Genomic DNA, 23,494 nt, shown 5'->3' on the forward strand with positions numbered 1-23,494 from the left:
TTATATGCATTTTTCATTTCTGTATATGTAGATTTATATAGCACCTGGTTTTACCTTACATCCTTGTATTTTAGAAGTATAAATCCTTGTATAAATGAAGTCTATTTTTATAAAATAATTAAATTCATCCAGGGGTATAATTGTTGTTCAAGTTACTGTTTTTAGTAGATTTTCAGTTGTATGAAAATGATGCAACCTATAGTCACAAAGCAAACTGAAAGATAAAGCTCATTATTTTTTCCCCCAGGTCTTTCTGCTCTATTGTGTTTACTGTATTGCTGAAGAAGGAAAGTCAGCTGCAAAAGGAATATAAATATTAGAACATACAGTGCAATAAAGAAATGCAATCAAGCAGAGAGTGTGGCACAACTGAGAAAAAATATTGTCTGAAGCTTCTTGTTTTAGAACCTACAGTAGATACTGAATCACAATTTCAATTTTCTAGACATTACCAATCTACATATATACATTTTGAGACATTACCTTACGAGTGGTTAACAAAAATTAAGATCAGTTTTACAGGAGTTGATGAAAGAATCCAGACTGTAGTAAGGAGGACTGTGGAGTAAAAAATTAGTTATAAAGTAAGTGCAGAGAGTTGGGGATCTTAATTTTGGTTTCTAAAGCTTTAACTGTAGAAAGTTGTACCTGTTGATTGGTAATTACATTCTACAACAAATTTGAGTCAATCAGAAAAGATTCTTTCTTACCATCAAATTTTCTGCTTGAATTTCCTTTATAATATCATCATTACAAGCTGGGACATAAATCTCACAGGTTTGAAGGTTGCATCCAGATAGGCCTTACATCCTCAGCTCAGCCAACAGACTTGTGGTACTCTCTCTTCACTGAGAGGCATTTATTTCATGTCTTCCAAAAACATCAGCTTGAAAAATTAGAATACTTATTGTGAAAATTATTGAATCTGTTCAGCTGTCAAATTAGGGTCTTAAAAATGGAAAAGTTTCTAAATTTTATATTTCTAAATTGTAGGGTGAATACTTTATGAACTCTCTGATGAGATATGGGAGTTTAAAACTCTCTTTTTCTGAGAGAAATTGCTGTTTATTCACTTGTTTAAACAACCATGTTTGCTGCCAATCCTGTTTTCACAAACTTAGCGGAAACTGAAAGTCGTATTACACATTTCTGTCTCTCAGGTTTGACTCAGATTCGACAGAGCTCCACAGCTGGATGACCCGCTCCGAGGCAGTGCTGCAGAGTCCTGAGTTTGCCATCTACCGAAAGGAAGGGAACATCTCAGACCTCAGAGAAAGAGTCAATGTAGGAGAAACTACTCATACATATGTCTGTTTGTATTAGCTTGTCAAAGTTCTTTCAAAGTCCAAGTTTAAATGAGTTCAAATGCAGACTGACAAGCATTGATTGTCCAGAATAAATTTAGAGGTGTTCACTGTTTCTGTGAATTTCACATTTTGGCACCAAAATTCCTACGCAGGCTGTCTGAATACATAGATTTTTGTTGTTGTTTTTGTTCATACATATTCATATTTAATTAAGGTATTCTAGATCCATGAAAGTCTTAGGTAAAGTTATACCAAAGGCTATATTTAATTTCTTAAATGTGTAACATCATTCTATACTGAGAGCTTAATTTGACGTTATACATGCATAAATCGGAGAACATGAAAAGTGTCACTGTAGTGGATGCTAAAGAAAATCGATATCTATTTCCTTTTACAGTGCTGTAAAATATATATGGCAATCACCAGTTTCCACAGAGATTTTATTGGGGTTTTTTCCCCTCTATTTTAGTACCATATCAGAACCAAAAACTTTTCTGCCAAAGTGAATAGTTCTGCCCTGCTTAAGAAGTAGCTATGTTTGTGTGTATGTGTGTGTGTCACAGACTGAATTACTGAATTTAGCCCTCAAAAACGAAACTGTTGCAAATTTTCTTCCTTATTTAATTTTTGTGGATCAATGAAAAAATGCCCATCTTTTCCAAGTAAAAGAAAAGGGAGTTTTTTATAATTAGCTCTGATAGTTGCATAGTATATTATGGAACGTCATTAAAAAACGTGCTGATACATACTCCTAGAACGCAAACAAATGGGACAAAGTTTCTGGATTGAATTTAGATTTGCTTCTGGTTTTTCTGATTGTCTGTTTTTCCATCATAAATCAGCTATTATAAGATGGAGGAACATGGAATTTTGTGATTTTAAGTGTGCATTTTTAAATTCCATGTTAAATCATAGGTTTCTTGCAATAATTTTAGTTATTAATATTATCATAGTATGAGTGCTAGAAATTATCCATTCTAAGGGAATATCTTGAATTAATTTATGGCACAACTTCATTTTTATGTGAAATATACATACATATACATATATATGCAGACTGGATCAAACACACAGAGTAGATTTGATGGGTTCACATGCTTCCATACTGAGTTAATTAGATTCATCTAATACTTTAATAGCTATACAATTAATTTTCCAAGTGCTCCAACCTAAATTTTAAAAGAAACAAATAGAAAAAAAGAAACAAAATGCTCATCTTCCCTTCATATATTCACATTTTGACGAATGTATTCATTTCAAGGATGAAAATTAGCTCATCTTGACTAACAAATTACACTGGCTATCCACACTGTCAGGTTTCCTGCCTGTTCTACCTCATATTGTCTAAGACTTTATAAAAGCATTAAAGGATCCAGGAGCCAGGGTTCCCCTTCCTCCTTCTTTCCTTTCTTTGCTTTTGAGAAGGTGGTGGTTGCTGCAAGTAAAGGGGTGGAGGTGGCTGAACCACAGGACCTCCTTTGGTCCCAGCTGGAATTCTACTAGGTCTTGCCTTGCCTTTGCTGGAGCTGAGGAAGAACACTGGGGCTGGGAGGACACTACCTACCACATTTATCCAGGCCTCATTTCAGCTGGTGAAAACACACATAGTACTGGAGAAAAATGGGTGGAATTTGTCCAGTGCATGAGTTTTTAAAGTTTGAATTCAAGACACTAAAGATAGCAGGAGATATTCCAGATGTTCCTTTGATCTCCTTGGAAACTTAATAACTGAGTTGTTAAAAAACAAATTTCCAGCTTTTTTTTTTTCAGTAAAGTAGAGCAGAAAAGGGTCTGTTGTTTATCAAAAGAGCTCTGAGACAAACCAGTAATTCTACATAGATATAAGAAAAAGCAATGTGTATCCTTCATTCACATTGAAAATATTTTTAAAGACCAAGACCAGTTTTAATTTCACAGTGTCATTGCTTTTAAATGAACATTTTATAGAGCAAATAAAGTCAAATTTAGAAGTTTCTAGTAGCTCTAAGGGAGAAAACATTCTGTTACATGTATTAATTTGATAGTGCAAGCTCTGAAAGATGGCACTTGACAAATGGCTACATGGATTCTGTGTTGAATGGTTTTCAGTTAGTGTAAGTCTTTGAACACACTTTTTTAAAAAGAAAAAAAAAAAATCAAATTTTTACAAATTCCAGGTTTTAAAACTTGTCCTGACCTGACTTTTCCTGGTCTTGTGTCTGTCTCTATCCATAAAATGAGAGACAAAGCAGAAAGCACTCTTCAGTTCATTGATTTGAACAGTTTCATTGCTGCTTGCTAACACTTTTAGTTATTAGTTCTCTCAAAACGAGCCTCAAATCAATGGAAAATGAGGTAGTGTGTGTTTTAACATATTATAATCTCTAGTAAAATTGTAGAAGGCATATAAAAAAAGAATGAAATGCAGAAAGGGAAACATATGTGAGAGATAATTGAAATAGATTTTATTGTACTGTTGTGCTTTAAGCCCAGCTGGCAATTAAGCACCACTTGCTAAACACCACTTGCTCACTTCCCCCCACCCACCCCAGTGGAATGGGGAGAAGCAGAAATACAACTTGTAGGTTGAGACGTTGAGATAAGAGTAGCTCAATGACATAAAGTAAAATATAATAATAACAAATAATGATTTTGATAATAAAAAGAAAGAAACAAACAACAGGTAAGGGTTGCACAATACAATTGCTGACCTCATGCTGACCAAGGCGAGACCCCAACCCTGAACCCAGATAAGCCCCCTTCCAGATAACTCCCCCAGTTTATACACTGAGCACGTTGTTCTACGGTGTGGAATATCCCCCTGGCCAGTTTGGGTCACCTGTCGTGGTTATGTTCCCTCCCAGCTTTTTTTTTTTTTTTTCGTGCATCACTGGCAGAGCATGAGACACACAAAAAAAGGCAGTCTTAGGATAAATAAAACGTAGCAAACCCAAAACATAATACTATCAATATTATTCCCAGAGTGAATCCAAAACACAGCACTGTCCCAGCTACTGAGAAGAAATTCACTGTATCCCAGCCGAAACCAGGACATGCACTGACATCCATAGTCATACCTCAGTGTTGTACTCATAAAAGCATGCGTGTGACCACCTACACGTGTGTGCAGAAATCCCATCTTGCCCTTGCTGGTTAATCATTTGGGGTTTTTCTCCCATATAACAACATATATTGGTATATCACAGGACACCTGTGCATTAAAACTGCCCTTTATTCCCTACCATAGCCAGTGCTGAGTCCTAGAGCCTTTTTATGATGACTTTCTTTTCTGCTGCTCTTTTGGGGACAGGTTACTAGTTCTGGGTTTTTTTTCTTGTGGCAGCTTGCTCTTGCCCATCATTTTTCATGGATGAGGGGTCACTTCCATAAGATTTAGCAGAAGTGCATCTGCTGCATGATGGGGGGACAGAGACGTTGGAAATTAAATCCACAAGGAAATTTCTTTTGCCATCATTGGTGATTCACAAAGTGAAAAAGCTTGCTCCCATCTCAGCGCAGAGGGGTTCTGGGGGAGACAGAGCCAAGAGCAGGCTGTATGAAAAGCAGTGACTTGGTTTACTAAGCCAGCTGTTCTTCAGATCCTGGCAGGAAATTAGCCTTTGGCAGATGTATTATGTAGCTTGAATATATTAGACATGTGAAAAAAGTCCATTCCTATGTCTGGGGAGAAGAAAATATTTATATCCCTTCCCTGATACAGAAGAAGGATATTTACCTTACTTGGGCAGGCAGACTGCAAAGCCGTAAGAATAGAAGTTTCATTGTTGAACAACCATACTCCTAAATAATGGAGACATCCATACATTAATGCTGTAAATATTGTTATGCTTCATCCCACCATAAATATTCTACAGTTAGCGGGTGTATTTTACTAAAATCAGACCTAAGAATGACTCAGGACTTCTTTGTTTTTCCTAAGCTATAATGGGCTTTCAGTATTGCAAGTTCGAATATATGAAGGTTCAGGTGCAAAAAAACCTCCACAATTTCAGGTGTTAAATCCTGCTTAGTAAGTTGGATTTGAGACCATCCAACATGAAAATGGAAATAAAACTCCCTGAAAGGAGTTTTGGTTAGCCAAGAAGAAGCACCTAGAAATTCAGAATCAAAGATAAACACGAGGAACAGATGTAAGGGAAAATGTCAGCTATCCTAGACAATTAAATTTGTTCTCTTGGCATTCTCAGAAGCCCCATTCTAATATGTTTGTTTTGTTTTAGTGACCTTTTCCAGGCATGCTTTCTTGGGCCTGGATATTTGGGAGCTGAATCACTGTCAGAGGTGGTGATGCTAATGTTGTCCTCTCTGCCCTCAGGGGTGATGGGTCACCATCACAGGAGGTCGGAGTACTGCTACCCTGCATCCTTTCACAGAGCTCTCAAAGTAGGATGTTGATTTGATATATGAATAACATCCAAATTTCTCCAGCCATCAGTATTCTCTAGATTATGAAGTCACTAACTACCAAAAAAAATCTCAAGGTCAAATAAAATGTTTAGGTTTGTAAAAATAACCTCTTTGCCTTTAGCTAGCATTTAGCTAAAGATGAATTTATAATGTTTTTCAATCAATTAAAACTAGACTATAATACAGTTGCACTGTCTCTTACAAAGCAGTCCAAAGGAGAATTAATCTCTGCTTGGACAAAATCCTGTAAAGTTAACCTTTCCCTCTAATATTGGTACCTTTTTTTTTCTGAAAAATATTTTACAGAAAACAAAAAGAGTTGAAAAAAAGGGAAGTTATATATTTGGAAATATTTCGAAGTGGCTTAGGCACTATTGTCAAAAAGTGTCTATTACTATGTACAGAAATTAAGTTTCAAAACTTCACAAATCCCTTCAGAATGATCCCATTCTACTTGTGTCATAAATGAACCTGGATCCGGAGTATGGTTCCCTTCAGTAACGGAAAAAATGAGGAAACAGCCAAAGAGATGGATAGATGAGAGCTGTCTCCAGGACTACTCCCTTCATTTCAAAGCATTTTACACAGGGTTATGGAAATACATCTTCTGAGGGTCTTAAAAATCCAAGACACAGTTTGCAGGTTTGGCAATGGCAGACCAGGCAGCCTAATGGCAGGACCATTGGTCAGTGTTTTGGGTAACTAAAGTGAATTTCCTCATTTCTCCCCATATCACATCATTTGTCTTTGAATGGGAAACCAAGAGTTCAGTCTCTCTTCCTTTGGTTAGCACTGTGCTTTCTGTGTGTAAGCATTTGTCTTCCTGTAACCAGTATTAGACCTTCATTTTCATAATATATGCCAATTACATAAAAATGAATGGAGAAAAATAGTTGACAGAAAGCTTGATACATGTGAAATCTTTTGTTTAAGGACTCCACACACAGTGCTTATATTTTCTACCAGGATCTGGGAATTTGAAACTTTCAGGAGAGAGGTGGACATTTCTCCATGTTTTCCTGCACACACAGCATATCACGGGGCAGTGAAGGGTTGACTTCCACAAGCTTTTAAGTCCTATCATTTTTATATTTTAAAAAAATAAGTTTTAGCATATTTTGTGAAGTTTTTTTAAATGATTCATTTCTGCTCACTACAGTTATACATGTGATAATTACACACCTGGCATTACAGAAGGAGTAGAATCATATTCAGTATATTTTAGTGTTTTAATGATTCCTTTGAGTTCCCAGTATTTATTCTTATGTTAATTTTACCTGGCATTATAGACAGAGTAGTATTAATTAAGATTCTGTAAGAGATTTTGGAACTCTGCAGAGAGTTGATTTACTTTTTAAATTTGGAAAATATTTAAATTGTTCTGTGGAATGGTACAAGGTTTTATTGACCTACAAAAATGACAGATTATTCATACAGTCATCTTTAACTTACTTGGATTAAACTTCATAATATTTCAATGGTAATTTAGTGATATATTAATGATATATTTATAAAATTGAAAATATTTTCATCCTTGATTTTTCTTGAAATATATTTTCTTTATATATTTTATTTATCCAAAATTGTTTTAGTGAAAGCATTAAAAAGAATCTTTGAGATATTGTTAGAAAGCCTGCTGTTTAACCATTTCTGTATGCACAAATGAATAGCAGTTATAAGTAGGCAGAGGAAAAGTATGAATTTAATCAAAAATTTCTCTTTCAAGTTTCTGTGCCTTCCTCACCTATGAAGTCTTCCAGGGAGCTGCTTCATATTAAACTGAGCAAGTTTTAAACATCACATTTTAAAAGTTATTTTAAGAGAATTTATTCAAAGATGTTCATAGTCATTCCATATGGGTGTAACAATCTATTTGAAAAATAGTATTTCCAAGCGTTAAGTGTATAAGGTTATTTTACTAAATGCATTCTTAGATACTTGCTTGAGCTTTCTTCTCAGTTTAAGGAACCTTTTAAAAGTCTTGCAGCATCTACCTTTGCTGTGGAAATAAACAGAGTGATGGGGAAGCCCAGTGAGGTCAGCCAGGGCCGTGTGTCATGTTTCCATATACATCATGTAGGATTTGAGGGGATATATCCTCTTGTATGTGTGTATCTGCTGCAGGAAAGTGAGGGGCTTGATTTATGGGACACTGTGTTGGTCAGGATCTCTGGGAGGTATATAGTCTGTTTTATTTGTGGTGTCAAACTGGACTCTGGCCCCTCGCTGCCTCTTTGAGCTTCTAAATTGCACCTAAATTATGCAACTAATTTAGTTTAAAATCAATGAAGTGACTTCATGATGTTAATTACAAGACAGCATTGATGGGCTGTTGGATCTAAAATAAATTTACTTTCCACCAGTATTTTTACTGATCCTAAATGATAATTAAATTTAGATTCCTACTATATCCTGTAATTTTAGCAGCTGGCCTTTAGTAGACCTTACTAGCTAGCCTGAGTGCTGGCCTGAACATTGGTGAGCAATTTTTGTGTGCAGAAAGGTGAATCAAGAGTATTAAATACTATGAATAATGAGAATCCTGTATTAAATCTTCAGTTAAGTTTTCTTCTTAATATCCCATTTATGGATGTCTGCTGCATATGGTCTTATATATGCATTTTACAGTTGTTTTTTTGTTTTCAAACAAAATAGTAACATAAGCAATCAAATTTTATGTGGGTTCGATACTGCAGAATGCTGTGAATCTCTGTGATTTGGGGAGAATGGTCAATTTTTGCTTTTACCATGAAAATGAGCATATCTATTCTTCCACATGGAATTTCTGTTGAACAAATATTTTCTTTCTGAAATACTGTGCTTTGAATAGCTCTTAATTTCTGTGTTTTTTGTTTGTGTGTAAAGTACTGATGTGTGTCATTTGTCAACTCCATTGTGTTCTCACTCTCAGTTTTTATATTTGACTGACTCCCTTCCTGGTGGTTTGTGGTACCTGCTGCTTTCATTGCAAATGGGGGGACAGGCAGGGCAATATGACAGGTTAAAAGGTCTCAAGAAATCAGAAGACATCATTGGGATTAATTACTTTCTTATTCAAAATCCCTCTGTTGAAGCACTCACCTTTCCTGTCATGCTGCAGGCCATCCAGCGAGAAAAGCCTGACAAGTACAGAAAACTGCAAGATGCCAGCAGATCAGCTGAAGCCCTGGTGGAACAGATGGTGAATGGTAATTACATGGGAGTTGCTTTAGATAATCTTCTTAGGGATTTGATAAACGAACACGTTCATATTTATCACAAGAATTATATTAGCACATACTGTCTAAATGGAACGGTAAAGTGATATTGCCTTATATTTCTTTTATTATTTCTGAATGTTCAATCTGTTAATTAGAAAAGAGAAAAAAAAGTATTGTCACTTTAGTACCATGCAAAGAAATGTGTATGAAACTCACAATAATGAATTGTATATTAGCAATCTGTTCTGTGCAGAGGCTTAAGTTGTAATCTTATTTTCTGAGTACTCTAAGCTTCGAAGTATATTAACACATCTGAGTTAGAGAGCTCTGAAGGCATTACTTTAACCACCTAGGGAAAAAATATTTCCTGACTTTTAATATACAATGTATGTTTTGTAATATATGTATTGCTGTAAGGTTCTGCATCATAGAAAATATAACATTTTATTGGGATTTGGAAGAGATTTTTGGCATTTAGTTTTTTGAAGATAATAATTTACAAAACTTATACTACTCTTAAACAAAGAAAAATAGCTGCCAGGGTTTTTTTTTGTTTGTTTGATTGCTTTCCAAAGAAATTATTACATTATGCCATTCTTTTGAACTTTTAAATAGGGGAAAAACAAAACCCAAAGAAAGGTAAATTAAAGTAAAATTTTAAGTCATGCCATTGTCCTTAATATTAAATAACGTCTTGCCTTGCAATAAAATATTAAACGTGGGCCTATGTCTGTCATACTGATATGATTACCAGAAGTACAGATGCTGAATACACTGATATTTGGAACCTATATTTTCTTTTGAATTGCTACAGTGAATAACCAATAATTAAATTGCTAAAAGTGAAATGCTTTAAGTCTGAGGTACTAACTGGCCAAGCTGAAGAAATTTGATGGAATCCTAAGATGATTTTTCTTAAGTATGAAGGTGTAATATTTTAAAATAGACCATGTTTAATGTGTGGGACTTTTTTTTTTTTTTTTTTTTTTTAATGTTTTCTGTCTGGGATAACTGGTTGTACATGTGTTTTAGGGCAGCATCTTAAATTTGTGTGCTGACACATTGAGGTTCCTATTTTGGGCAGAATCTGTCTAGGGCATATTTATCCATGCCCCACTCTTCGATTTGCCAAATGCAGACCTGGACCTCAAGAATTCCAGTTTAGTTTCTTTGGATTATGTAATACTTTATGATAACTAACTTTGCTGTTAGATTCAGAACTCACTACCATCTTAAATAATGCTTTCCCTGCACTGTGGTGCCTACCATGTAATGTATCAAGTAGACTACCATTCTGACTTAATTGTTCTCATGGGGTTTTAACTCAAGACTCTCTTTTCCTCTCCCTCAGTCCATGGGTCCATTCTTATTCATGGTTTGCAGATGTTGTGATCTCCACTGTGGCTAGATGGGCATATAAATATTTCCAATGTTTCTCAAATCACACCTCTTTTTTTAGGAAGCACATCTTCCAGCTGGGTGGCAGGCACAGGGTAGACTAAGTCAGCATGACTTTATCTAAAGTTCAACTTTGCCAACAGCTCTGAGATCTGTGTCACATATTACATTTTGGTAGCCTTGGTAGCAAAAACATTCTGGCATGGCTGACAGGTTAATTGACTGTGACAATGAAGATCTCTTCTTATCATGGTTTTAGGGAGGAAACAATCCCTTTGGAAAGAGAAACAGTTCCTCTTGACTTGAATCCTTCAACTGCTCCACTAATGTAAAAGCAATTTGAAGAATAGTGTTTGGAATAGTTAATTAATGCAGTAATTACCAGCAGTAGAGAGTAGAATTAAATAATTAACATTAGTTGGTGAGAACTATGAGATGATTTTAACAAAGAATTGGCAAATGGAATATCTTGGAAAGTGCTCAAAATTACTCCCTGAGGGTAGAGGAAGTTAACTGCCATTGTAAAGCCATTGTACTTTTGAATATGGCATATTTTCTATTTGTCCTTTCTTCCAGTAATTATGATCTGATTGCAATTAATGGTTGCAATTTAGTTCAAATGAAATTGAACTAAAAGTTAAGTAAAAATATTAATTTAACTTTAAAACTTCATCTCAAACTGTAGCAGAGTTATGCAGTTTTATATTTTCCACAGTAATTCAACTAAGTTTCTATAGTGTTTGTGTCTTGTGTAAATTTTTTTTTTTTTTGGTTGTTGTATTCACTAAGAACAAGAAGAAAGATTTGCTAAATCTCAAAAATAACATTCAGTGGAGCAGCCTAACTATTCCTTCATACCTTCCTGTTCCCATGCTGGAACTCTTTTCCATAGTTGGGAAGGAAATGGAATTAATTCATGTGCCTGTATGGATTTGTGGGAGATTTGCAGTTTAATATCTAGTGAAGGGAAGATGTACTATGGTATTTTAATGAAAAACTTTCTAACTACCACAATTTACAGATCAAATGATGATGCTCCCATTGTTACTCTTTAGGGAAACGAGTCAGTGATTGAACTGATGATTGTCATGCATTTGCAGTATAATCTGTAATTAGAAGACTACAGAAGGCAAACAGATTTAAGGCATAGATCAATTCAGAAGTCAAGTGATGACAATTTTAATTGTATTGTTAATTTTTACTTATTGTGCGTCAATTAGATCTGGACTAATAATGATTAGACTCTTTAAGATTCCAGTTATGCTGGCACTGAATTCCTGGCTTTACTTAATATATAAAATACTCTTTCTCTTTGCTCACAAACAAAATTCTTTACGTAACAGATGAAGAGCATGAAAAGATGAAACCTCTGGTGGATAATAAGAGCAAGTTCAGAATGCTGGTGAACTCCATTGTTGTATCATTTCTATTTATTTTCTTTCTTTTGTTTTTTCTGTGATAGGTAGGAGAGAGAATAAGTTAAAGAAAACAGGATTCTGCAGAGAATTGGATTGGTTTATTTAGGGTTTAATTTATTTGTTCCTTAGCAGAGGAAAGTATTCTGAGGAAACATATTTACACAGGGCACTCTTCTAGCCTTATGTAAACATTGTCAGCCACTGTCAGCAAAAGTATTTTGCACTGGAAAGAACTGCCCTTTCCCACAGCACAGCTGTTCTTGTATTTGTAGATAGGGCGTCTGGACATTGCCATTTGAAGGGCTTTTCCCATCACAAACGAAATTGTGGATGCCTCTTTACCCAACCACCTACATGGGCTGTGCTCTGTCTCTACTTGCTCATGCTTTCAAAGTCTGATGATTGCAATCAGTGAAAACTTACATATTCAGTTTGCCAGTGTTTCTAGGAAAAAAAAATCTGTTTTGTTTTTCTTTACTAAATTATATTCTAAAATAGAGTAACAAATCTGTTGATGCATAAGTGAAGCAGTTTAGCAGTTTGAGTGGCCACTTGGCTACTATAGTAGTTTAGAATAAAATAAACAGGGTATCGAAATGAATAATCAGCGATTTTTGATAGGAAGCATTAAGGTGAATACAAATCAATTTGTTGCAATAAAACATGTAATTTTGAAGTGCCACCATTCTGTGGAAGAAATACATTATCTTGTAAGTTACACAAGAGTCAAAAGCTACAAAAAACAGATGATGTTACATTATTCTATCACAGAACCATAGCAAATGACAGATGCACTTAACAAGATATACTTCATATTGAGAGGCAATTCCAAAGCACTTGCATGTAAGGTGCTTCACAATTAAAAATATTCAGGCACAATTTGTTATGTGCAGTATACAAGGTAATAAAATTAATAAATGCACTTCAGATAATGATCTGTTTCCTCTGGGTACAGTATATTTATACAATGAGTATACCAGAAGCTTTTAGAATGTGAAACTATTCATAAAATAATGTTTTACCAGAAAATGGGTTTTATATTGTTTCTTTGCCTGCTTGTAAACTTTTGGCATGTCTTGGTAAAGTTGCTTAAGTTAATGAAGAAATCAGTAGTTACTGCAGAAGAAAGTTTCAAACAGGACAAGGAATAATGGAGTTTATTAAGGAGCAATAAAGTAAAACACAGGAAGTTCCACCCCAGCAAGAGGAAGAATTTCTTTACACTGAGGGTGGCAGAGCACTGGGGCTGCTTCCCAGGGAGGTCATGGAGTCTCCCTCTCTGGAGACATTCAAACCCCACGTGGATGTGTTCCTGTGTCACCTGCTCTGGGTGACCCTGCCTTGGCAGGGGGGTTGGACTGGGTGATCTCCAGATGTTCCTTCCAACCCTAACAATTCCATGAGTCTGTGAAATTCTTAATTTTCACCAATGGGTCAAAATTCCCAAATGATCTCAAGTGCAAATAGCAGCCATTTTATTACATCCTTCTGGAAATTATGTGCTGGCATCTGATGGATGATTTTGAGTTACCTGAATGGACTGAGAAATAAGAGTTTTAAAACCAGATGCTATGGAGATTTTATCTTCCTTTCAGTAGGATACTGTGCTGCCTAATGGAGGTGCATCTCTGCAATATTTTACCAAACATGACTCTGCATAAACCAGTTTTGTACTGTCCACTTCAGTAACGTGAAGAGCAAAAACATTTCTTTATCTGTGCATATATGGAATCACATTTAGACTCAAGGGTTAGAAGAATTAAAGAAAAACTGAATAATAGTAGCTATTTTCACATATTTAAATGTGTCATGTTAAGAGGGACCTATGAGCAAAATAAGGAAAGAAGATCTGGTGAATCTAGATTTTCATCTGAAATACGGTCCTCTCTGAATCCTTAAAGAAAATATTGCAGTGAAAACTATTATTATGTGTGGAGAATTCATGACTGCACTTCTCCTGGTAATCATAATCTCACCTAAGGGTACTTTGGAGACTGTGGCAGCTGAAAAGAGAGAAAAGGAGGAATAAATAAAGTGATCTTTTTATATCTAGTCTGCCAAACTCACAGACAATGTCTTCCAGGTTCAGAGATAATAATGAACACAGTGGCAGATAATCTGCTCTTTCTTATGAATATACAGCATTTTTATAACCAACTCACAACAGAAACAATTGTTGAAATACAGCACAGTTAAAGTCTTATTGTCTATACACATTTGTTCTTGCTGTTGTTAAGATTCAGTATCTGTGTGCCTGGTTGTCTGTTCAGATGTGTTGTGCCATTCAGGTTTATGCTGCCTCTTCACATGCTCATTAGACATTACACTTCTAGAAAATGTAGTTATGCTACCACATCTCGAGATGCGCACACACACTCACAAAAGACAAGACCACTTTTGGATTTTATTAAGATGTGTCAAAATACTTTTTTACCTCTTCTTGCTTCAATGTTCATTTTATTTCCTTGCCCAGTCCTTAAACTGTGCTCTTCAGTTTTTTGAGTGTTACGTGGATGTGGCGCTGCTCCAACCACCACAGTTGCCATTATCTCCCAACAGTACTGGGCTATTTTTCCAATAGTTTTGCTTTTTGAAATGCTGTACAATTTGCTTGGTTGGGGCATTATCCCAGGGAAAAAGCATATCCAGAGAAATGCTATCAGGTACTGCACAGTCTGTTTCCAAGTGGGCTGTTTCCAAGCGACTCTGAATGAAATAGCCCTGAGCTGGATCCAGAACAGGATTTGCCAGAGCACTGTGGTGCTCCACAACACACATGATCCCAGATTACCATTTAGTGTGGTTTACCATAGAACATGCGTTATAGAATATAGAAATATAGCAATACAGAATATTTAATATAAAAAAAAATCTAGTATGTTTTATTTAAGGCACTTAGCTGTAATTAGGAGTATATTTCCTAAGTCCTACCTTCCAAAATTACTATGAAGTTTACTACTTTTTAATCCTGTTAAAGAATTTTTCCTGCAGGTTTGGAGTGCAGATTGCAAACCAGAAAACCCATTTTTGATACTGTATCAAAGATGGCATAAGTGGAGCACAGAAGGGTTTTGTCTCATTTGCTTTTAAACTTGCTTTAAAAAAATACTCTTATTTTTATTATTGTGATAAAAACATGGCTTCTGTTTAACTGGTTGGCTATCATATGACTATGTGGTGATGTTATTAAAAGTGTTCTTAAGCATATGGCATTGCTCAATGATTTGAGAGTTTTACTAATTTTGAAATAATATTGGTCCTATTGCTATATGTATCATTACATGTCATTACAATTAAAAAACTGTTAGAGACTACATTTAAACTTCCACTAAAAAATAAATGAGATGATTAAGTTAATATTATTTGGAAGTCAACCTGAGTTCAAGTTACAGAATGATTCTGAATTATGTTACTGTAAGACACATTTTCTTATCTTTCATATGTATTGATTTGCTTTCTTCACAGAAAGTGAAGAAAGTTCCTTTTACTTTTTAACTGTTCTAACTTCGTTGTCTGTAAGAACTAAAGTCAGTTTTGTTTTATGAACTTTAATATAAGCATAATTATTGAACAACAGACAGAAATAGGCAAACTACTTAATTGAAACCAAACTCTTTGAAAATAACCATAGAGAAGCACCACCTATGGTTTCTTGGGTCTCTTCTTACTGTCTCCTCATGGTTATTTTTGGACACACAAGACTGGCCCAGATGGAGGTTTGATCTGATACTTTGTTTATTCCTTAGTGTTTATAGTATTTTTAAAATAACATGTAATGCAAAATTTAAGGGGTGGATCATCAGAAACCTCTAAATAACTGTGGAATATAGTTCTCATTAATTGTAATCATTCTTTTTATAGAAGTAAAGCCAGCAACAGTCTTGTACATTAAAATCTAATTACAGTCCAGGCATAGTTTTCAAAATCCAGCTGTCAGGCATTTTCTTGTTTCTTTTAGCAATTTTAATTAGCTTTATGTATTGCATCTCTACTTTCTGCTTTATTCCCATTCTTGTACTTTAATGTAGTTTATAATTCATTCCCACAGCAACAAAAGTACCCAGGCAGCAACTTTAAATATTTTTGATATACTTTCCCCACTAATGTGTAACATCTGTAGATTCAGAACTGTTATTTGGTGATAAATCATTAACTGGATTTATGAGCTCTCAAATAGAGGAATTGAATTGTTAAACTATCCTACTTTTTTTCCTTTTCTTTGTAACTTGTTTATCTTTAAGCATCTTCTTCTCTTGTTTTTCTAGAGGGTCTAAATCCTGACAACATTAGACAAGCTTCAGAGCAGCTGAAGAGCCGCTGGATTGAGTTCTGTCAGTTGCTGAGTGAAAGACTGACATGGCTGGAGTACCAAAATAACATCATTGACTTCTACTCCCAGCTGCAGCAACTGGAGCAGACAGCAATTACTGCAGAAAACTGGTTGAAAGCACAACCCAAACCAGCAACAGATCCTGCTACAGTAAAAACCCAGTTAGAAAGATGCAAGGTTAGAGATTCTTCTTCAAGTTTTTTTTGTGATATTGCACTTCATAGGTGTTCCAAAGGTGGGACAGGTTATGACCTACACTATTTCAGTATAAAAATGGTAAATGACTCCTTGGATTTACAAAGTAATTATTGAAAATATTTGTTCAAGGAAAGCAAAGACTAGTAAAGAAATAAAGAGGCAATAGAGCCTAGGATATGGGTCTTCAAAACTCTGCCCCAAATATTTAATTAAGATACTTAGACACTTATAGGGAACTATGGCCCTAAAGCCTTTGTAATATTTAATTTTCATGTAAAAATCTGTGTCTTTTGTTCCTCATTAAGAAAATGTTGCTCATCACCTCTGCTAAGGATCTGTGCCAGAACATTGTTTTCAAGTCCAAAATTCTGTCATTGCAGACCACTTTACTACTTACATACCCTGTGTTCTGTTGGAGTGTGGGTTGAGTAGTCAAATGGAGGAATATTCTTCTGTCACAATGTGAGGGAATCACAATAGTTGTACAAAAACCGTCACACCAATTCACTTATAATTCTCCCTAATTGTTTTTATTTGTGTGCTTCACAATCATAGAAATTTGCTTCTCTCTCTTACTGCAGACAACTCTGTGGATGGGGAGTTTACAAACCAATATTGATTGACAGGAATATATTGAGATGTAGTATTGCATTATAAATTGCATGACATACTTGTAGAAGTTTGACTTTAGGAAATCTCTGACTCCAGATGCTCTCAAACAGAAAGTATTTGAAACCCAAACTGAGATCTATGCTATTACTTCAATTTTCAGGCATTTCCAAGCTGGCATTGTACCTACAGTGGTCTCTGTTCTCATGCAGAAAACTTTTCCTTGAATAGCTCTGCAATGAATTGTACATTTGGCTTACTTTGCTCATTTATTTTTATCCAGCAGTTGTACGTGTCACAGTGTATACAAGGTATAACAGCACAACCTCATTGCTCTCCACAGCTTCCTGAGAGGGGGCGTGAAGAAGAAGGTGCTGATCTCTTCTCCCTGGTATCCAGGGACAGGATGCATGGGAACGGTTCAAAGCTGTGCCAGGGGAGGTTTAGACTGGAATGGGAGGGTGTTCAAAGAGTGTAACAAAAAGGCTTCCTGGGGAGGTGGTTGACGCCCCCAGCCTGTCAGTCTTTAAGAGCCATTTGGAAAATGCCCTTATCAACGTGCTTTAACTTGTCAGCCCTGAAGTAATCAGGCAATTGGAATGGATATTCCTGGAAGGTCCCTTCCAACTGATGTGTGCTATCCTAATCTTAACCTCTAATGTGTTACTGTGAGGCTGCTAGAAACCACTGGGCATTTTCATCTCTCCTTTTCTACTTCATTTTATTCAGCCTGTACATAATCTAACTGAGATGGGTACAGCATTATGGTACACGTGCTGTTTTTCTCTTCCCAGCTTCACATGAAAAGGATGTTCCTTAGGCTTGAAATTTTAATGTACAATCTGTTTTATTTTCTTTGAGCATAATGTCCTGTAAAAGCAACTTTAAGGTGACTTCAAACAGTGGAGTTGGGAGCAGTGGTATTAATTTGTGAGAAAAGGGTTAAAATGTTGAATTGGTTTGTATTGTAACTTGTAACTGATGTATTTGGAAGCAAAATAGTTATGTAATGTGCACTGGAACAGTGGTGATTTCATGGCACTAGTGATTTCACCTCTTGGGTAGCTGTATCTTGATTTTTTTTTTTTTTTGGTCAAACATGCAGGATGAAATCATTCGAATGTCAACCCTGCAGCCTCAAATTGAACGGCTAAAGGCTCAAAGTCAAGCACTCAAAGAGAAAGAACAAGGACCAGTGTTTCTGGATGCTGACCTTGCTGCTTTTACCAGCCATTTCAAACAAATATTTGCTGACATGCATGCCAGAGAAAAGCAGCTACAGACCAGTAAGTGTTCTTGACAAGAAGTCAATTTGCCTGACTAGCACACAAAAGATAGTTGTTTATATTTTACTTTCCCAGTTTTACATTTGTTTTTGTGATACTAAACCAGTAGTGCAATTTAGGTGCTCTTTTTGGCAATTGAATTAGCCTTTCAAAAATTATCAGTGTATTCCATGTTTTATATTAATAAGAAATCAAGGGAAAGTACACTATTGAGAAGCAAAGCTTCCACTCAATGTAGTTCTATCATCAAACCTCCTCTTGTTGGTATGTTTATGGACAGATTCAGTGATGTTTTTTGGCACAATAAAACTATCTTTTTTTAGTTGGGTTATGATAGGGCACTCCATCTCTGTCAGTCAGTAAAGAGGAAAGAGAGCTTAACTACAGGTGGGAATCTGCTCTAGATTTTCAGAGAATAGAAATTTAACTCCATAAATCTCATCAAAGACAGATGCACCTTAGCACATCTAGTTTTTCATCATGTGGCCAACTCTTTCTTTTTTACAACAGAGAACACATGACTTCCAGTTATAACATTGTTTGCAATATTTTTAGTAAAATGAATTTTTCAAAAGGGGCAAAAAGCTATACCAAAATGGAAAGTTAACTATTCCTAGTTAATGATATGTAGCATACCAGTAATGGCTGTATTCTTTCTGTATTAGATTATGAAATTAATAAATTATCAGACAAAAGAATACAACTTTAACTTTTCTCAACAAAAATGTTATTTGCCCCTTAAACCAATGATATCTCTAAATTACTGTACTGATTTGGAATTTGACATAGTGCTAGCTCCTTCTAGTGGATTTTTCTAGCATTCCTCCTAAATTCTTTCATGGAGAATTTTGGAGATTTTTTTTTCAACACTACATTACTGCACTGCTGGAGTTATTTTACATGTGTCCACATATGCAAACTGAAGAGGTGATGATGCCTAGGAGAACTGAAGAAATAAAATGCAAGTGTCCCATAGCAAGTGATGAAAGAATGGATTATAGAAATTTAAGGAGTGTAAAGCTTTTTTATTACTCTAAATTAGAGATGAACAATGGATAAGATGTAAAAACCATTAATGTGACTCTGTTTTAGATGCTGAAACTGGTTGCCATTCTCCCAACAGAAAAAAAAAAAAAAAAAAGTAAATACTGACTTCTTTATGATTTCTTCTCCATCTAAACTTCCATCATTGCTGGTTTTACCACATCAAATTTTACTGTAGTGAGAGGTCATGAATTAACCAGTTGATTAGTCCAGAAAGACAAGTAGTGTTCACTGCCTGACCTGCAATGCCATGGGCATTGGTAGAGTTCTTTCTGGGTATTCCTTCCCCCTCCTGAGCTGCAGTAAGCTCCTCCAGTGCCCTGGCCAGTTGCAGAAACAACTCTCTGGAGGTGGTAACATTGAACAGATTGGGGTAAGTCTCCTGAAGTGTGAGAGAACAGAAGTCTCTAGATCAATATTTCATGGAGCCCTGGACAGCTGTTGCTATTTTATGTAGCTGCTCTGCATCATGGGTGCTTCATCTCAAATGGTTCAGCTGTCAGGATGAGATTGTTTTATCCCACACAGTACATAGCCATAGTGGTGTTTTAGGTGAGCATTTTATTCAGAAACAGTTTTATCCAAAGTTCTAATTTCCTTTCATAACTGCTGTAGATGTGACTGAACGTGGATGGGATAGTTCTGCCTATTGCTATTTCAGGATAGTCTTATGAATGAAAAATGTAGAACAAAAACAAACCAACCTGAATCCAAAGCATAAAAATTTGGCTCTTTGAGACTGAATTTCTTCTTCTTTCTTTGATGACTACTTTTCTTGTGTTTTACAGATGAGCCATATCCTGTGTCTTTTTTCTGGCCTTACTTTAATAGAAAATGTTGACATTTTGTTAGACTATTTTAATTATTTCCATCTTTTATTTACATAAATTATTTGTAAATAATTATTTCCTACAGATGGAAAAGTTTCCTGAGGACTAAATGATGTTTTTGCAGATCAGTATTTGAATTTTTTTTTTCTTTCCTGCACATAAAACCAACATGTGTTTAAAAAGATTTTTCCTTTTTGATTCATCATTATGGTTTCTTTTTATGTTAAAAAGATATTTACTTTTCACCATCATAAGAGGTTTGGTTATTTTGTGAAGGGGTGTTTTGGGGGTTTTGTTAATGTTCTATTGCTTCATTATCTTTTCTGATGGATAAGGGTATTTAGCTGTTCTGTTTTTCAAGATAATTTTTCCCTCATAAACAGTTTCCTCTAACTGTGGGGGTTTTCTCCCTCAAATATTTTTTGTTTGGTCAGGTTTTGTTTGTGTTTTTTTGAGAGTGATGGTAGTTTTGGTTTGGGGTTTTTTTCAAACATTCAGGAGTGCTTAGTAGTTTCTCTGTTCTGCACAGTAGATTTGTCAATAAAATAATACTAAAGATTAACTCAGATTTTCTTACATGTTTTTTCTCCTTGATTTGATTAACATTTCCAGTTATAAGACCTAATTTAAATTCTGAAACCTATTTGGTTAGGTTTTTTCATTATTTTGTAGTGCTGTTTCTGAAAGAGGTACAACCTCATAAAATATTAAGAAATATGGCCCCATTTTTCTCACTTTATAGAATGTCTGTATATCCGTAGGTTGTTTTGAATGTGATGTATCCAGCATTCCAGCTCTCTCTTCTCCCCAAATACATTTAGAGTAATGTCTAGAATACTGGTATATAGAAAAAAATCAAGGTCAGAGCTTAAAACTGTTCAGTAATCTACACAAGGGAGTGAAATGGACAATGCTGGCAATAATTCGAATAGTGTTATTTCCCAAGGAAAATCTTAGATTTTGTAATGCCCTGGTGAAAAAGGAGAGTTTATACTTTACATTTACTTGTCTTGAAATTAACTGCTGCTATGTCAGAGAGATTTCTAGGGAGCAGGCTGGTCAGCCTCCCATTCCTCCTGAGCCCAGGGAGAGCTGACAGTCAGTGTCAGGTAAGTGAATACTCCCTGGTTCAAACTTCCTCCTGGGTAGCAGCTGATTCATTCCAGTACTGCTCTGGCTCTGTGACTGAACTAAATTCCATAAAGGTGCTTCTGCTTTTCAGTCCTGCTGCACTGAACTGTTATCCAGGCATGGCCTTGATTGAGATACATGTTCTCATCAAAATACATGTTCTTTAGAGGGAAATTGCAAAGTCGCTAGATTTTTAGAAAGTAACTAAATATAAAAAATGTCTTTTGTCACAGGTAAAATTAAGAGTATCAGGATGGAGGTGGCAAAGAAAAAGTTATATTTATTTCCATTTTTCTCTGCTTCATAAATTTATGCACTGTGCTTTCCTTTCAATTTCTAATTCTACCTTTGCAGGATCAGTAATTCCCAAAGGTGAAGTCATCATTGTCATCATTGCTGTTGTTATTATTAATGATGAATTATTCATCTGATTCAAATGATGTTTCTTCTGTTTATTTCAGGAAGTACTTTAGAAAGTTTTTGCCTTCTATATCATGACAGAATTCTTTAGACTTTTTATTTACCCATGCCATGCTTATGATTATTTTGCATGCACATCATTATTCTCTCTAATCCATTAATACAGTATCTTAAGAGTGTTGGATTGCATAGAGCTCATGCAATTCGAACTTGGCATAATTTTATAAGATAATAAACTACAGTAACTGTAACAGTATGATGACCATTTGGAGTTTTAGTCTGTAATTATTCTCCTTTGGTTAAAACTTTGAACTGCTAACTTATTTTGATGCTCCTAAGTACATTGGAACTGGGTTTTAAGTGGCAGTGAAATTGTAATTATACATAAAACAATCTTTCACAAATCATTGTATACTTGAGGAAGGAAAATTTTAAGCAAGTGTCCTGAAAACTTCATAACTATAAGTTTTCTTTAAGACCTGAACTATGATTTAGTAGTAAAAATACTCATCGCTGTTTGATTTTAGGGATAAAATTTGCTTAACCTTCTTTAAATGTGTCTTTCAAGCTGAAGATACAGTTCAGATGTGTGTGAGAATTTATTGTTTTAATAAGTATCATGCAAGCAATTTCTTTTCCTTTTTTTCCCATCCATTTCCGCTGGTAATAATTTTTTATGTAAATCAAGATCAAAAGGACAAAGCAGCCTGTGAAATGACTGTGTTTGAGATAATGTCCTCTACTCCTGTAGGTGATTTTATTTTCATTTTATTTATGAATATTTTTATGGATGGGAAATAAAACCAGCAAAAAAATAGTTGTGTCTTTAAAGGATATTTACTGTTACAGTAGATCCTGTAGAACTGGGGAGGGGCTTCCCTGGGAGGGCAAGGCCAGGTTGGATGGGGCTTGAGCAACCTGATCTAGTGGAAGGTGTCCCTGCCCATGACAGGGGGTTGGAACTGGATGATCTTCTAGGTTCCTTCCAATCCAAACCAGTCTGTGATTCTATAATTCCCTCCTGTTTCTTTTAAGGGCTTTATAAAAAAGAGAGTTGGAAGTCTTAAATCACTTGCATAACATTGATCAAGTATTAGACAAGACTCCTTATGATTCTGCTTTGAGACTTTCTGGTTAAAAATTTAGGAGAAGGGAATCACAGCATTTATGAAGACGTCGGTATAAAGACCTTGATGAATTGGTTCAAATATTTGTATTACAAAATAAGCAAAACAAAGTTGTGAAAAAATCAGCCTGGTTTTAAATTGCATTTACTGCTGAAAAGATCTTTATTGGAAATACATGAAGTTTAATCCTGTTAATTTATTTCAGGGAATAATTCTTTACTAAAATGGTCTCATAGATGATATTTATTGCTTTTCACAATGATGTGATGAACATTGGGATTTGTATTGACTGCAGGAGAAACACATTGCAACCTATCCAGTGTGATTTGATAGTTGTTGAGATAATTGTGTTCTCATTTCATTTCTGATTTGGGAAAATATTTTTGATTGAAAAATCTGGTCACGAAAAACAAGGAAAGCTGTGAGGAAAAACAAAAAAAAATATTTTAATTACTTGGAAAGCTATTTTCACATGTTTAGATACTTCTGTTTATTAGAAATATATCATAAACAAGTATCTATTTGAACATTCTTTTTCCAAATTTACAGACTTTCTCTAAAAGAAATATGCAAGTGCAAATGTATTTGCCTGTCAATTCTTGGGGGTTACAATATCAGTCACACCAAAATGCGTTCCCTACAGGTGAAATGGATTAATACAAAAACATTTTTCCCTTCTGGAATGGAAATTGTATTCAGATATTTCACAGTAACATATTTGTAATTTCCCTCTGATATTTTGTTACAGTTCTGTCATGGACCTAGTTTTCTGTGTCTAAACTAGGCCCA

The 23,494-nt window shown here is 35.2% G+C and overlaps 1 protein-coding gene across 1 annotated transcript in view; it reads left to right on the forward strand.

Annotated features, from left to right (window-relative positions):
* The window catches only part of DMD (dystrophin), an 896,220-nt gene that overhangs the window by 205,680 nt on the left and 667,046 nt on the right, over window positions 1-23,494 (forward strand). Inside the window, exons 17-20 of the mRNA XM_017733467.1 lie at window positions 1,161-1,284; window positions 8,815-8,902; window positions 15,996-16,237; window positions 17,973-18,153. Coding sequence (XP_017588956.1) covers window positions 1,161-1,284; window positions 8,815-8,902; window positions 15,996-16,237; window positions 17,973-18,153 — 635 coding nt within the window. The remainder of the gene's footprint in view (window positions 1-1,160; window positions 1,285-8,814; window positions 8,903-15,995; window positions 16,238-17,972; window positions 18,154-23,494) is intronic.

The sequence above is a fragment of the Corvus brachyrhynchos genome, unplaced genomic scaffold (assembly GCF_000691975.1).
Source record: "Corvus brachyrhynchos isolate BGI_N302 unplaced genomic scaffold, ASM69197v1 scaffold34, whole genome shotgun sequence".
Lineage (NCBI taxonomy): Eukaryota > Metazoa > Chordata > Aves > Passeriformes > Corvidae > Corvus > Corvus brachyrhynchos.